This window comes from Cuculus canorus, chromosome 2, assembly GCF_017976375.1.
Source record: "Cuculus canorus isolate bCucCan1 chromosome 2, bCucCan1.pri, whole genome shotgun sequence".
NCBI classification, from domain to species: domain Eukaryota; kingdom Metazoa; phylum Chordata; class Aves; order Cuculiformes; family Cuculidae; genus Cuculus; species Cuculus canorus.
This window is the reverse complement of record NC_071402.1, coordinates 152,003,302-152,015,326: the sequence shown is the minus strand read 5'-3', so window position 1 is coordinate 152,015,326 and position 12,025 is coordinate 152,003,302. Positions and strand designations below refer to the sequence as shown.

The 12,025-nt window shown below is 52.9% G+C and overlaps 1 protein-coding gene across 1 annotated transcript; it reads left to right on the top strand.

The window, feature by feature from the left end:
- Positions 1-4,982: 4,982 nt before the first annotated feature.
- On the top strand, positions 4,983-7,825 carry EN2 (engrailed homeobox 2). The gene is made up of 2 exons (XM_054060146.1): positions 4,983-5,520; positions 7,509-7,825. Exons 1-2 carry the CDS (start codon positions 4,983-4,985, stop codon positions 7,823-7,825), a joined length of 855 nt encoding a protein of 284 aa, XP_053916121.1.
- The last annotated feature ends 4,200 nt before the right edge of the window (positions 7,826-12,025 follow it).

Genomic DNA, 12,025 nt, shown 5'->3' with positions numbered 1-12,025 from the left:
GCAGTGGCTGGGAGTTGCGTCCCTGGCGACGCTGCAGACTGGTGGGTTTGTCAGGCAAGGAGAAGGAGAACAAAGTCCAGGCACTCCAGGGAGAAACCCGGCACCCAGTGTCCTGGAGAGGCCCCACTGGCTCTGGGCGACTCAACTGGAGCTCTGTCGCAGAGTGCTGTGGTCCGCACTGCACCAAGCACTATCTGCATCCTGGGAAACCACAAGGCTCTTTTCTTTTCTTTTCTTTTCTTTTCTTTTCTTTTCTTTTCTTTTCTTTTCTTTTCTTTTCTTTTCTTTTCTTTTCTTTCTTTTCTTTTCTTTTCTTTTCTTTTCTTTTCTTTTCTTTTCTTTTCTTTTCTTTTCTTTTCTTTTTTCCTTTCTTCTCTCCTTGTCTCTTATCTTTCCTTTTTGTCTCTTCTCATTTCTTTTCATCTCTTGTTTTTTCTTTATTCTCTTCTTTTCTCTTCATTTCTCTTTTCATCTCTTTTATTTTTGATCCTTTTCTTCTTGTGTCTTCTCTTTTCTTTCATCTCTTCTATTTTCTTTTTGTTTCTTTTCGTCTCTTCTCCTTTTATATCTCTCCTTTTCATCTTTCATTTCATCTCTCTTTTATGTTCTGTTACTTTTTTATTCTATGTTTTTATTCTAGTCTCCTTTCCTTTCCTTTCCTTTCCTTTCCTTTCCTTTCCTTTCCTTTCCTTTCCTTTCCTTTCCTTTCCTTTCCTTTCCTTTCCTTTCCGACTTTGTTCCTCTTTCTCTTCTCTTCTCTTCTCTTCTCTTCTCTTCTCTTCTCTTCTCTTCTCTTCTCTTCTCTTCTCTTCTCTTCTCTTCTCTTCTCTTCTCTTCTCTTTCCCTGCTCTTCCACCAACGAACACCAGATACCGGGCTCTGGGCTGCCGTTTGCCTTCTCCGCAGAATTTTAGCAAAAGCCTTTATTGATGGTTACTGTTCGTTCGTTTTCGATTCGGGCCGAGAGGGCTGCCGGCCGCCGCGGCCGCTGAGCGGGAGGGGAGGATGCGCGGGCTCCTTGCGGGGGGCAGGGGCAGGGACAGGGCACAGACAGGACAGGGACAGCGGGAGGACGGGGCCGGGGGCAGGGCAGATGCAGGGCAGGGCGAGGAGGGGGACGGCGCTCTCTCCCCACCCGCGCACCCTCCTTCCCGTGGGAGGGGGTGGGATGAGTTTACCCCCCGCCACTCCGTGTCGCGGACGGCAGCCGTGACCGTAATCTGCTTTCCGAGTCAGGACTCTGACATCCGACCCCATCCGGTCCCTCCCGAGCATCCTCCGCGCCCCGCGCCGGTGCCCGCGGTGGCTCCGTCTCGGGAGTCACCTCTTCTCACTCCAACCGCTCGCAACATTGTCACGATCCTGCCAGAAAGTGGAACCCACGCCTTCCAACCCGTCTTTTTGCCCCAGTTAACGGGAAAGTCTTCCCCGCTTGAGTGGGAGCAGGGCGGCCGCAAAGTTTCCTTGGTCCAACCTGTCAAGAGGGGGAATTGGGAAATTATAAGGGTTTTAGGATTTTTGATTTTTTTCTGTCGGCGGTGAAAAGCCGGCGGCGGTGGGGGAAATGCAGCCGTGCTGGCCCAGCTCTCCTGCCCATCGGCTCCAGGGAATGCCCGCCTGGGGCTTGGCGGGGGTCGCTGCTGCTTTTCCCCATCCTAAGTTGATGCGGGAAGGCTGAGCCCACGGGCAGCGCCTGGCACCGCGCCTGCAGCACGGCCAGCCTCGGCGGAGGGCAGGGAGAAGCAGCGACCTCTCCTCCGTCCCCAGTCACCGGCTCCAAACCTGCCTAAAAGGGCATCGCTCGGAAATAAAGTCGATGCCGGGGGTAAGCGGGAGGGAAGCGGCGGCGGCCTCGGGGGCTGTGCCCGGCGGGGCAGCACCGCTCCTCCTGCTCCAGGGGATGGGACTGCCTGAAAACGGGTGGGAATGGCTGAAAACCCGGCGAAATTTGATGCTTGCCAACGTTTTGCAGCCATCCCCACGCTGGAAGGACGGAGGGGTGCAGATCTTCCCTGAGCTTCCAGCTCTGCTCTGGGCGTTTTAGCTTCCCAAGGCTTCGGAGTTCTGGTTTTTTTTTTTTTCGGAGTGTGGGCAAAAGCTGGAGGGAGGGTTTGCTCGGAGGAGAGGCACGAACAGCCCCGGAGTCGGCCGGCCGCTCCCTCCATCCATCCCTCCATGTCCGATACCGGGCTCCCGGGTTTCCATCTAAACTTGTCGGTGCCAAAAGCACCGAAGGAAAAGCGTGGTGGGGAGGGTCTGCACGGGGAAAAGCGTGGGGCTGTGCCCACAGCCTCCCCTGTTTGCCGGAGGGAAAAAAAATATATCTATTTTGTGGGTGGCAGCGCGGAATGAGCCTCGTTGAAACTACGCGGGGAGTGTAGGAAAAGGGAATCTGGCGGGTGTGCGGGGAGGTGACTTTAGCAAGCTTCAGGGCTGCGGGGGGAGGCTGAAGCCAAGAAGCAAACGAAGCCCAAATGCCGTTTTCAAGCCACCTCTCCCGGTGACCCGCTGTGGTTCCCGAGGAAAAGCCCCTGCGATGCCGCTGGCGGGGCTCCCGCAGACGGGCTAGAAAACTGCTGCTGGGGAATGCTTCCACAGAGATGGAACTCCCTGATAAAAATAACCTTTAAAAAAAAAAGATCATTCAGATTTCCTCGGTTAGGTATCAGATCACCCCTTCACCCCCCGCCGCCCCCCTTCCCGCTGCCTCCGCATACCTGAGGTGCTGGATTATTGTCAGAGGACAGGCAGATGCAGTAATTATTTTGTACAGCTTTGTTTATCTCCTGCTTTGGAGTTTATCTCAGGAATTCTCCTCCCTGTCCTATACCAAGGTATAGATTATCCCCGTGAAGGTGCGGGATAACGAATGGGAACGGTACCGCGGTACCGGAGGAGCGCGCAGGTAGCGCGGAGTTCAAGGAGGTTTGAAGTTTTTATCGGTAACTTGGGTCCGCCCGGGAGCTAAATATTTGAAGTGCAGCACCTTGAACACGTTTAATTATGGGGTAGTAGCAAAGCGAGAGCTTCCAAGTAATTAGAAAATACTTTTTGGGAGACAGGCTAATCGCTTTTCATGGGGCTCTTGAAGAAATTAACCTCTAGGTGCTTGTTTGAGCAAAACAACTTTGGATCAGCCAGCTCTGGTCTCTCTGATGGACCCGACCTGCCGCGAAATACGAAGGAAAGGGAGAGGTAAATTTGAAATAAAATAAAAAATGAACGATTAAAGAGAAAGGAGAAGAAAAATATATAGGGAGAGGAAAACTCGCTGTCCCTTTCCCCTCGAGATGGGGAGTGGTCCGTGTCACCAGCAGGGAAACCTCCTCCAAATAAAAATGTCCCTTGGCGGGGAAAGCCTGGGGTCGGGGGCAGCGATGCTGAGCCGCCCCCGGCCAGGCCCCGGTCGCCCTCTGCGCTCCGTGCGCCCCGTCGGGGCTGCGGCACCCGCGGAGGGAGAACGGGCCGGTTGCGGGGGAAGGAACCCCCGCCCGCCTCTTCACCCGCTCCCGAGGATCCACGACCCCGACCGTCTCAGCCCTCCGCCCCCTCGGCCATCCAGCCGCACTACGCTCCCTAATTTTGTTCCGGGGGATTTCTCCCTAAAGACAAAACAGCAGCCGCAGCTTTCTCGTCCCGAAAAAGCCGTGATTTTCTGGGAGTTCGGAGGATGACGGACAGGGTTTTTTGGGGGGTAGCAGGCAGGGGAGATCAAAGGCTCCTGTCCAGCTGCGGGAAGGACGAGTCAATTAGGGCCGCGGGGAGGGGAGGCTCCGTGCACTCCCGGGCATCCAGCGGGCACCGGGACGGGCCCCGTTCCGCCCCCCCCCCGACCCTCTTTGTATCTCCGCCGCTCGCTTAATATTATTTATGCATTTCTGCAAGGAATTGTGGGATGCCACACACACACACATACATACACGGTAAACAGTGGGGCAATTAAACACCCCAATAATCCAGCCCCTGGGGAAGGGGGGGGCAACGAGGGGTGCTGGCGGAGCCCTCGGCGGAGCATCCCCCACCCCCTTCGCTTCTCCACGCTCGGGCCCGGCAGGAAAAACGGATGGGGGTGTGGAGGGATGCGGGGGAGGGGCGTGGGTGCTGTCACTTACCGGAGCTCCCCGCACCACGTGTGCGCATGTCCGCGTTATCATTGGCCCGAGGCACGTGTCGAAGTGCCCGGGCCGGCGACGTCACCGGCGGGGGCCCCGTTAAAACCTAAAGGACAACAATCCGGGAGTGGAAGTGTGTCCGGGAAAGGAGGAGGAGGAGGAGGCGGTGGCGGCGGCCGCCGGGGCGAAGGGCGGCGGCGGCGCAGGGCGGGACGCCCCCCACCCGCAGCGGCCCCCGCATGTACGGGCGCGGGGCGGCGCGGGGCGGCCGGAGCCCCGCGGGGAGCCCCTCACCGCCCTGCCCTCCGCGGGACACCGGCTGCTGAGAGCCCCGCCCCGGCACCGGCTACCCCCCACCCCCTCCCCGTTCTACACCCCACGGTTTTAGTAGTATTACTATTAATTTTTCCCTCCGCGGGGGCGGCGGATGCGGCTCGGCGGCGGGAGGAGGCGGCAGCGCGCTGCGGGACCGAGCGGCGGCGGCGAGCGGCGGCGGCACCGGAGCCCGGCTGGCTTTTGATATTTTTTTTGGCAGTTGGAACTCGTGGAGGCTCGGCTGCTGCCTTTGGAGTCTCCTTGGTTTCGTTTCTTTATTGTTATTTTATTTTTTTACAATTACTTTTTCTTTTCTTTTTTTCCTCCTTTTTTTTTTTTTTTTCTTTTTGCGAACTCTGGATTTTGAATGCCGGGCGCTGCCAGGAGAAGCGAAAGCCGATAGACACCTGTGCGTGCGTGTATATATATATATATAAAAAAATATATATATTAAAAAAAATTAAAATAAAGAACAAACGACTGCTACAGCGACAACAAAAAGCGCTCCGGCAGGCGCCCGGTGGGGCGGGCAGCGGAGCCGTCGGCGGGGCCGGCATGGAGGAGGGCGGCCGGAGCCCCCGGGAGGAGGCGGCCGAGCCGCAGGAGTCCGGCGGCGACGCGGAACCCGGTGGCGGCGGGCGACGGGGACTGCTGCTCCCCCCCGGCGACCCCCCGCACCCCCACCCGCACCCGCACCGCATCACCAACTTCTTCATCGACAACATCCTGCGGCCCGAGTTCGGGCGGAGGAAGGAGGCGGGCGGCCCCGGCGCCGAGCCCCGGCGCCCCGGCGCGGAGAGAAGCCGCAGCCCCGCCACAGCCCCGGCCCCCGGCGCTCCGCTGCCCGGCGGGGCGGGCTCGCCGGGCCGGGGGGAGGGCGGCCCCGCCGGGCTGGCCCTGCACGGCGCCTCCAAGAAGGGGGGGGACCCCGCGGCGTTGGAGGCGGCCCTGAAAGCGAGGGGCTTGAGCGGCGGCGACCTGTCGGTGAGCTCGGACTCAGATAGCTCCCAGGCCAGCTCCAACGCCGGGAACCAGCCCATGCTCTGGCCCGCCTGGGTTTACTGCACGCGGTACTCGGACCGGCCCTCCTCAGGTAAGAGCTGCCCCGCCGGGCCGACCCGCTCCCCTACACCGCATCACTCCCCTCCCCGACACTGCATCCCCCTCCCGGCCACAGCATCCTTCTCCCGGCCACAGCATCCCCCTCCCGGCCACAGCATCAGCACCCACACCCGACCACCGCATCCCTCTCTTGGCCACCGCATCATCCCCCTCCGGCCACAGCATCCCTCTCCCGGCCACCGCATCTCTCTCCACGCCACTGCATCCCGCTCCTCGCCACAGCATCCCTCTCCAGCCACCGTATCCTCCTCCTTCCCGGGCTGCTCGGCTCCCCTCTGCCTGCCGGCGGGGGAAACCAGCCCGTTCCCCCCTTTCCCTTTCCCGCTTCTTCTTTTTATTTTTTTTTAATTTTGTTTTTTTTTGGGGGGGAGGGGAGGGGTTGCTTAAAATCGCCCCGAAAATGTGGGGAGACGAAGGGGTGGCTGAGGTTGCGCGGAGCCCGAGGGGGGAGCGGGCAGCGGGGTCTCTCCCTCCGTCCCCGCTGCCGCGGAGGAGCCGGGGCTGCCCGAGCTCGGGGCATTTCCCACCAACAACCGCCGGGTTTTATCGAAGAGAGAGGAAAATAAAATCTGGCTTTGGGTTCCCCACTCATCCCGCCGGCGAGCTGCCCTTCTCAATGCCAGGAAAATCCCCTCTCGCTGTGTTTTCGGGAGGGTGGATTTCCACAGGCCTCGCCTTGCTTTGATTATTTTTCTTTAGCCAAAACCCACCCGCGATCGTTTATTTCTCCGTAAGAGGCCTCGGAGCGGCTGCAGTTCCGTTTCTTTCTTTTAGTTCTCCCTCCCCATGTGCTGCAAGTCAGCTCTGGAGGGGCCGAGGGATCTTTCCAAGAGCTGGGGAACTTCTTTGGCAGGGCCCGTCTCTTGGCAAGGGCTTGGGCAGAACCTCCTGACATTAGCGATAAAAACTCTGATAAAAAAAATTTAAAATAAAAAGCCAGGGGGTAAAACGTCCTTCTGGCAGCGCGGAGAGAGCAGAGCTGGCCCCGGCAGATCGGTGAAACCAATAAAAAGAAGTATTGGCGAAGGGATGGGAAGCACCACGCAGGAGATCTGCTCCCAGAGAAAAAAAAAAATTAAAAAATGGGGTATTTCTCTTACAAAAAAAAAGACGGGAGCAAGGATTTTCATCCGCAGAGCCGGCCGGCAGAAGGAGGGATTGTAGGACGAGTTGAAAATTAGTTTGTAATGTCTGAAAACAAACTCTCACTCAGAGGTAATATTCAGGGCTGAATTGGAATTTACTCCATTGTTCTCCAATGCTCTCCTTTGTTAATATTTAATTAACATACATCCTCACAATGGCTCGGCCCGGGCAGAAAAGGCTTCTTGTGCTGCCGAGAATAATATTCCCGAGAATAATCCCGGCGATTCGGATCGGGCCGTGCAGCGCCATATGGGCACTGCAGCAAAGCGGTGGATTTCTTCCCATAATGTAAACAGGAGGCTGATTTACATTTTCTTTTTTAATCGCAAAAAAAAAAAAAAAAAAAAACCCAGGGAAAACAATAAAAAGCAAACAAAACAACAAGGAAAAAAAAAGTAAAGTTTCCTTAAAAAAAAAAAAAAAAGGTTTCATTAAAAAAAAATAATAATAATCTGCTCAGGGTATAAAATTTAGCTCCGTGCAGCTGCCCCTGGTGCAGGCTTTACTTCCCGGGGCATCCCCGGGATGAAAAGGGTCGGCAAACGTGTTTGTGGTTGGGACGAAAATGGGCTGCGGGGGCGCGGGGGGGCTGCGGCTCCCGTTCTGCCGCCTCCCGAGCATCCCCTGGCAGCGGAGGCACAAAGCGGGGGTTGTTTTTCTTGGGAAGTGTGGGGGGGGAATGTGTCGGAGAGGGGTTGTTTTTCTCGGGAAGGGAGGGGGTTGTGTTTCTCGGGGCGTGGGCGCCCCCCACGCGGGACCGCGCCCGCAGCGGAGCGTGGCGGTGTCGGTGGTTCTCCTCTCTCCCGGCCGTAGGTCCCCGCTCCCGCAAACCAAAGAAGAAGAATCCCAACAAGGAGGACAAGCGGCCGCGCACCGCCTTCACCGCCGAGCAGCTGCAGAGACTCAAGGCCGAGTTCCAGACGAACCGGTACCTGACGGAGCAGCGGCGGCAAAGCCTGGCCCAAGAGCTCGGGCTCAACGAATCCCAGATTAAAATCTGGTTCCAGAATAAACGAGCCAAAATCAAGAAGGCGACGGGCAGCAAGAACTCCCTGGCAGTGCACCTCATGGCCCAGGGGCTCTACAACCACTCCACCACGGCGAAAGACGGCAAGTCGGACAGTGAATAGCCAAGGGATTGGGGGGGGGGGCGAGGGAGGGAGGAGGGAGGCGGGGGGGGGGGGGGGGGGGGGGGCCGTTTGCAGTCAAAGTTTATACAATGCAATAATTTAATTAAAAAAAAATAAAAAGAAACTTAAGGGCCAGTGTATAAAGATTATACCAGCATTAATAGTGAAAATATTGTGTATTAGATATAATTCTGCAATATTCTATGTATATATAATTTACAGGTAAGGTGGTGTAAAAATCCAAGATATCTGATTATAAAATATTTTTTTTATTTTTTTTTTTTGGTTGGTTGGTTTTGGTTTCGGGGGTTTGGGCTGGCTGGGGTTTTTTTTTCGGTTTTATGGAGATTTTAGATGCTATCCTTATGATTTTTTTTTAATGCTTAAGTTACATTTTTATAAACTTAAGCACTGTTTTAATGGACATTGGACGCTGTTTTTTGAAATTCAAAAAAAATAATTAAAAACAACTTTTGCTGAAGTCCAAAGATTTTTATTGCTGCATTTCACACAACTGTGAACCGAATAAATAGTTCTCCTATTTGTTCTATGAGTTTTACCTTTTTCCCACCACCACTCCCCTTTTCTTTTCTTTTTTTTTTTTCCGCCTTTTTTTTTCTTTTTATTTCTTTCTCTCTCTCTCTTTTTTTTCTTTTTCTTTTTTTTTTTTTCTTTTTTTTTTGAGGGATGTGTGTGTCTGGGGCTTACTTTTGGGGATAGACGTGGAGATTTTAATTTAAAAAGAAAAAAATATATAAGTAACGATAAGGAAAGAAATCTCAAAGCACCATCTTGAAACGTGCTCGGGGTCCTTTGCTGAGCCCCTGCTCTCCCATCACCCCCAGAAAGGGAGTGAATGGATGAGGGATACAAACTCGGATGTGGGATGCAGGAGCGGGTTAGCACCCTTTCTCCCCCCTACTCCCCGGCTTAACTTGTTGATAAAACTGTGCGACCCCCAGCTCCTAAAAGCAGGAGCCGCTCCGGGATGCAGCGGGAGGAGGCAGCCACAGGCTGGAATCCTTCTCTGCTCCCGCACCACCTTCTAAACCATTTGGGAGCGGTTTACCCCCCTAAAAAATAAAGTAACGGTTTTAGTTTCCCCTTCCCCTCCATCCCCATCCCCGTCGGGGGAGGGGGTTTCTCCCCACGCCCCCCTCCCCACGCAGACACCTCCTTGGAATCGAAGTTTTCGGGGGTTTCGAGGCTCTGCGTTGCCTTGAACAAGTTTCTCCCGGAGCGTTGAGGTCCCCACTGCGAGGGGGGCTGTGTCCCGCGTGGGGTCCCTGTGCCCACGTCAAGGGGGGCTGCTCAGGAACGGGGTCTCCCGCGACGCTGTTTGTGGGGGGAAAACTTCTCGCTTTGCCTTAAAACCTCTTTATTTTGCAGCTGTAGCAGACACACACTGTACATAGTAGTATAAACTTAAAAAAAAAAAAGAAAAGAATCCAGCTATAAAATAAAACTGAAATTTTAAATTCTGTGAATAATCATCGGCTGCTTCGGAGCCAGGATTAAATGACATTGCCTTTTAGCAAGAAAGCAAAGGATTTTTTTTTTCCTTCTCTCCAGTTTATAAAACGTGCGTTTTACAATTGCAGTATCAAATATTTATAATCGGATGAAATATGAATGTTTCTATTTACAACTGTGCTCTCGACATCGTGAACACTCTCACTGCGTTTTGTGTGTTTCAATTCTCGAGGACTGCATTAAAGAATAATAATAATAAAAAAAACAACCCATAACCCACTTTATTACGAAATTCAAACCGTGTCACCCAGACGTTGCAATGGAGAAATGCTACCCGGGACTATATATCCTATATGTTTTTATATATATCCTTATATGTTTATAAAGCCTTTAGTTTGCACTTCTGAGGATTGGAGCCCCAGTTCAAAGCATTTCGTAGTTTCAGCTCTTTACAGGGGGGTAAATTCCGTGGCGATTTATGAGAGAGGTGATTTTGCAGCCAGGCGTTTAATCAGCCTTTTGACTTAATGAAGAAACTTTGGGGGATTCATTTCCAGATGAAGGAGAGGGGAAGCGCCAGCCTTAACCGAGCCCGGCTCTAAGGCACCCGTTGTGCTAAAAAGGATCTGAAAACGGAAAAGAAAAGATCTTTAATCTCCTGTACTGTCAACAGGTTTCACCTTTTCAAGACTTTAAATGCCCGGTGGTGTGATGCTCTGGCAGGCTGCGTCTGGAAAACCTCTGCTAGATAAACGTGTAAACCTGGAGCTCGGGAAGAGAGGTGATGGAAATATTGCCGATGCCACTCTCCGAAGCCAAACACCCTGTAAAATACTTGGCATCCCCGGGAAATGACAGCACCACGAGTATAAGACAGGCTGGACAAAAATAAAACGATCACTCGCCTTGCTGCAACAAAGGGCACAAGAGCTCCAAAATAGCTCAGCCCGTTTTCCGCAGGCAGGAGGAGAGGGAGCAGGAGCAGAGCCTCACCCTCAGGACTGGCTTTTGCTTCAGCAGATGCACTCACAGATAAAACCTAGGAGTAGGGGGTGTTAAATGTGTGTGTTATACATATATATATATATATTTAAGCTGCTGGATTGGGATAAATTCTGCAAGGGGCAAAATTCTCCAGGGGCAGAGATGCTGCTGGAATGGTGCACGAAGAGGTTCACCTGCTCGGAGAAGTTGGGGCCGGCGGCGGGGGATGCTGCCGGGCTTGCTTCCCAAACCATGCCTTATTTTTACCAGGCTTTGAGGAGACTTAGGATTTTCTCTTGGCCACCTCCACTAATAGAGGAAGGCGATTTTTAACTCCCAGGGAGAAAATCCGTGGCGGTGGGCACTAAAGAGGAGTTAATGGGGGTTGAAAAATAGCTCCGTTTGTCCGATGGGACAAACTGATACCAGGAGTTTGCTACACACTGGTGGGTAAGTCCCACGGAGATTTTATATTTTTAAGAAGTCACTAAGGGAAATTTTGACCCTGCTTCTAAGTGTGTACTGGAGCAAAGTTTCCACTTCTCCTTCCCCAGCCTGCAAGAAGCGCTGGGAACAGAAAACAGATGCGTGACACGAGCAGGAATATGTATTTAGTTTTAAGCTAAGAAATAAAATAGTACGGAAACTTCTAAGTTAGTTCAGTCTATGGATAAAGGACAGAAAATATCTCGCTGCTGCGTGGATTTTATCCAGACCAGAATACAAAATATTTGCCATTGGTAAGCGATGCCTTCAGCTGGGAGCAGCAAATGGCTCACATGGGCTGCACTCCTCACCTGTCTCCGATATTTCTGGGGAAAAGCTTTCATGGGAAGAGGCATAGGTTCGAAGGCACTTGCTCTGCTGCTCCTTTCTCCATCTTGAGCTGCTGCTGGTTCCCGTGCACCGCTCAGCCTGCTCTCCCACGCCCGGGCAGCGGCTCCCCGCTGGCTCGGGGAAGGGCAGCACAACTAAATTAGCCCTCGTTAATTTAAAAATGAAAATTAATATAAGAGAAAGAGCTGCTGCGCAAGTGCCCCTTGCTATTTCAGCAGAGCAAACCCGCCTTACTGAAGCAGCCTTTTTTTTTTTTTTGAGAAAAGGCAAAGCCGCGACCCCAAACCACACAAACCCAGAAGCCAAGCCAAAGCCTTCCCCAAAAAACCTGGCTGTGTCGGGGCAGAGCAGACAAGGGCAGGGCCAGAGACGTCTCTGGAGTCACCCAACGCCTGGCAGTTTTTTCCTGGCAGGCAGATCTCTGCAGGGCGAGAAGACTCCTTTCACTGCAGCCCAAACAGCAGAGTGCTAAAAAAAAAATAATAAATTAAATAAATAACCAACCCAGGGAAGTATTTCAGGGCCTAGCAAAAATACATCTGCACCTCTCCGGCGCCAGCCAGCCTCTTCGTGTAATTAATTAAGTGTATTTTTTCTGTAACTCTGTTCAATAAGCATCTGAGCACTAAGGTTTAGTGAAGGTGTTCCTCCGCTCCGCTCTCTGTTAATGCAGTTTATTGCACAGGCGATATACAATCCCATACCCAGGCACTATATATGCAAATGCCCGGGCCATTTATTGTGAAATGCATATCAGAGTTAGAGGGGGAAACTATTTAGCTAGCTCGGTTTGTGGAAAAAAAAATGTAATTCTGTATCCCGCTGATTTAATATCCGACCTCCACATTCAATCCCCGCCCATGCAGCTATCAAAAGTACCCCTGGGATGTTTGGATATCATCTCCA

Bases quoted from the DNA above. Each gene is read 5' to 3' on its own strand.
- EN2 (XM_054060146.1), top strand. From the start codon at position 4,983: ATGGAGGAGGGCGGCCGGAGCCCCCGGGAGGAGGCGGCCGAGCCGCAG. The intron at 5,521-7,508 runs GTAAGAGCTGCC...TCCCGGCCGTAG, and splicing joins CTCGGACCGGCCCTCCTCAG to GTCCCCGCTCCCGCAAACCA.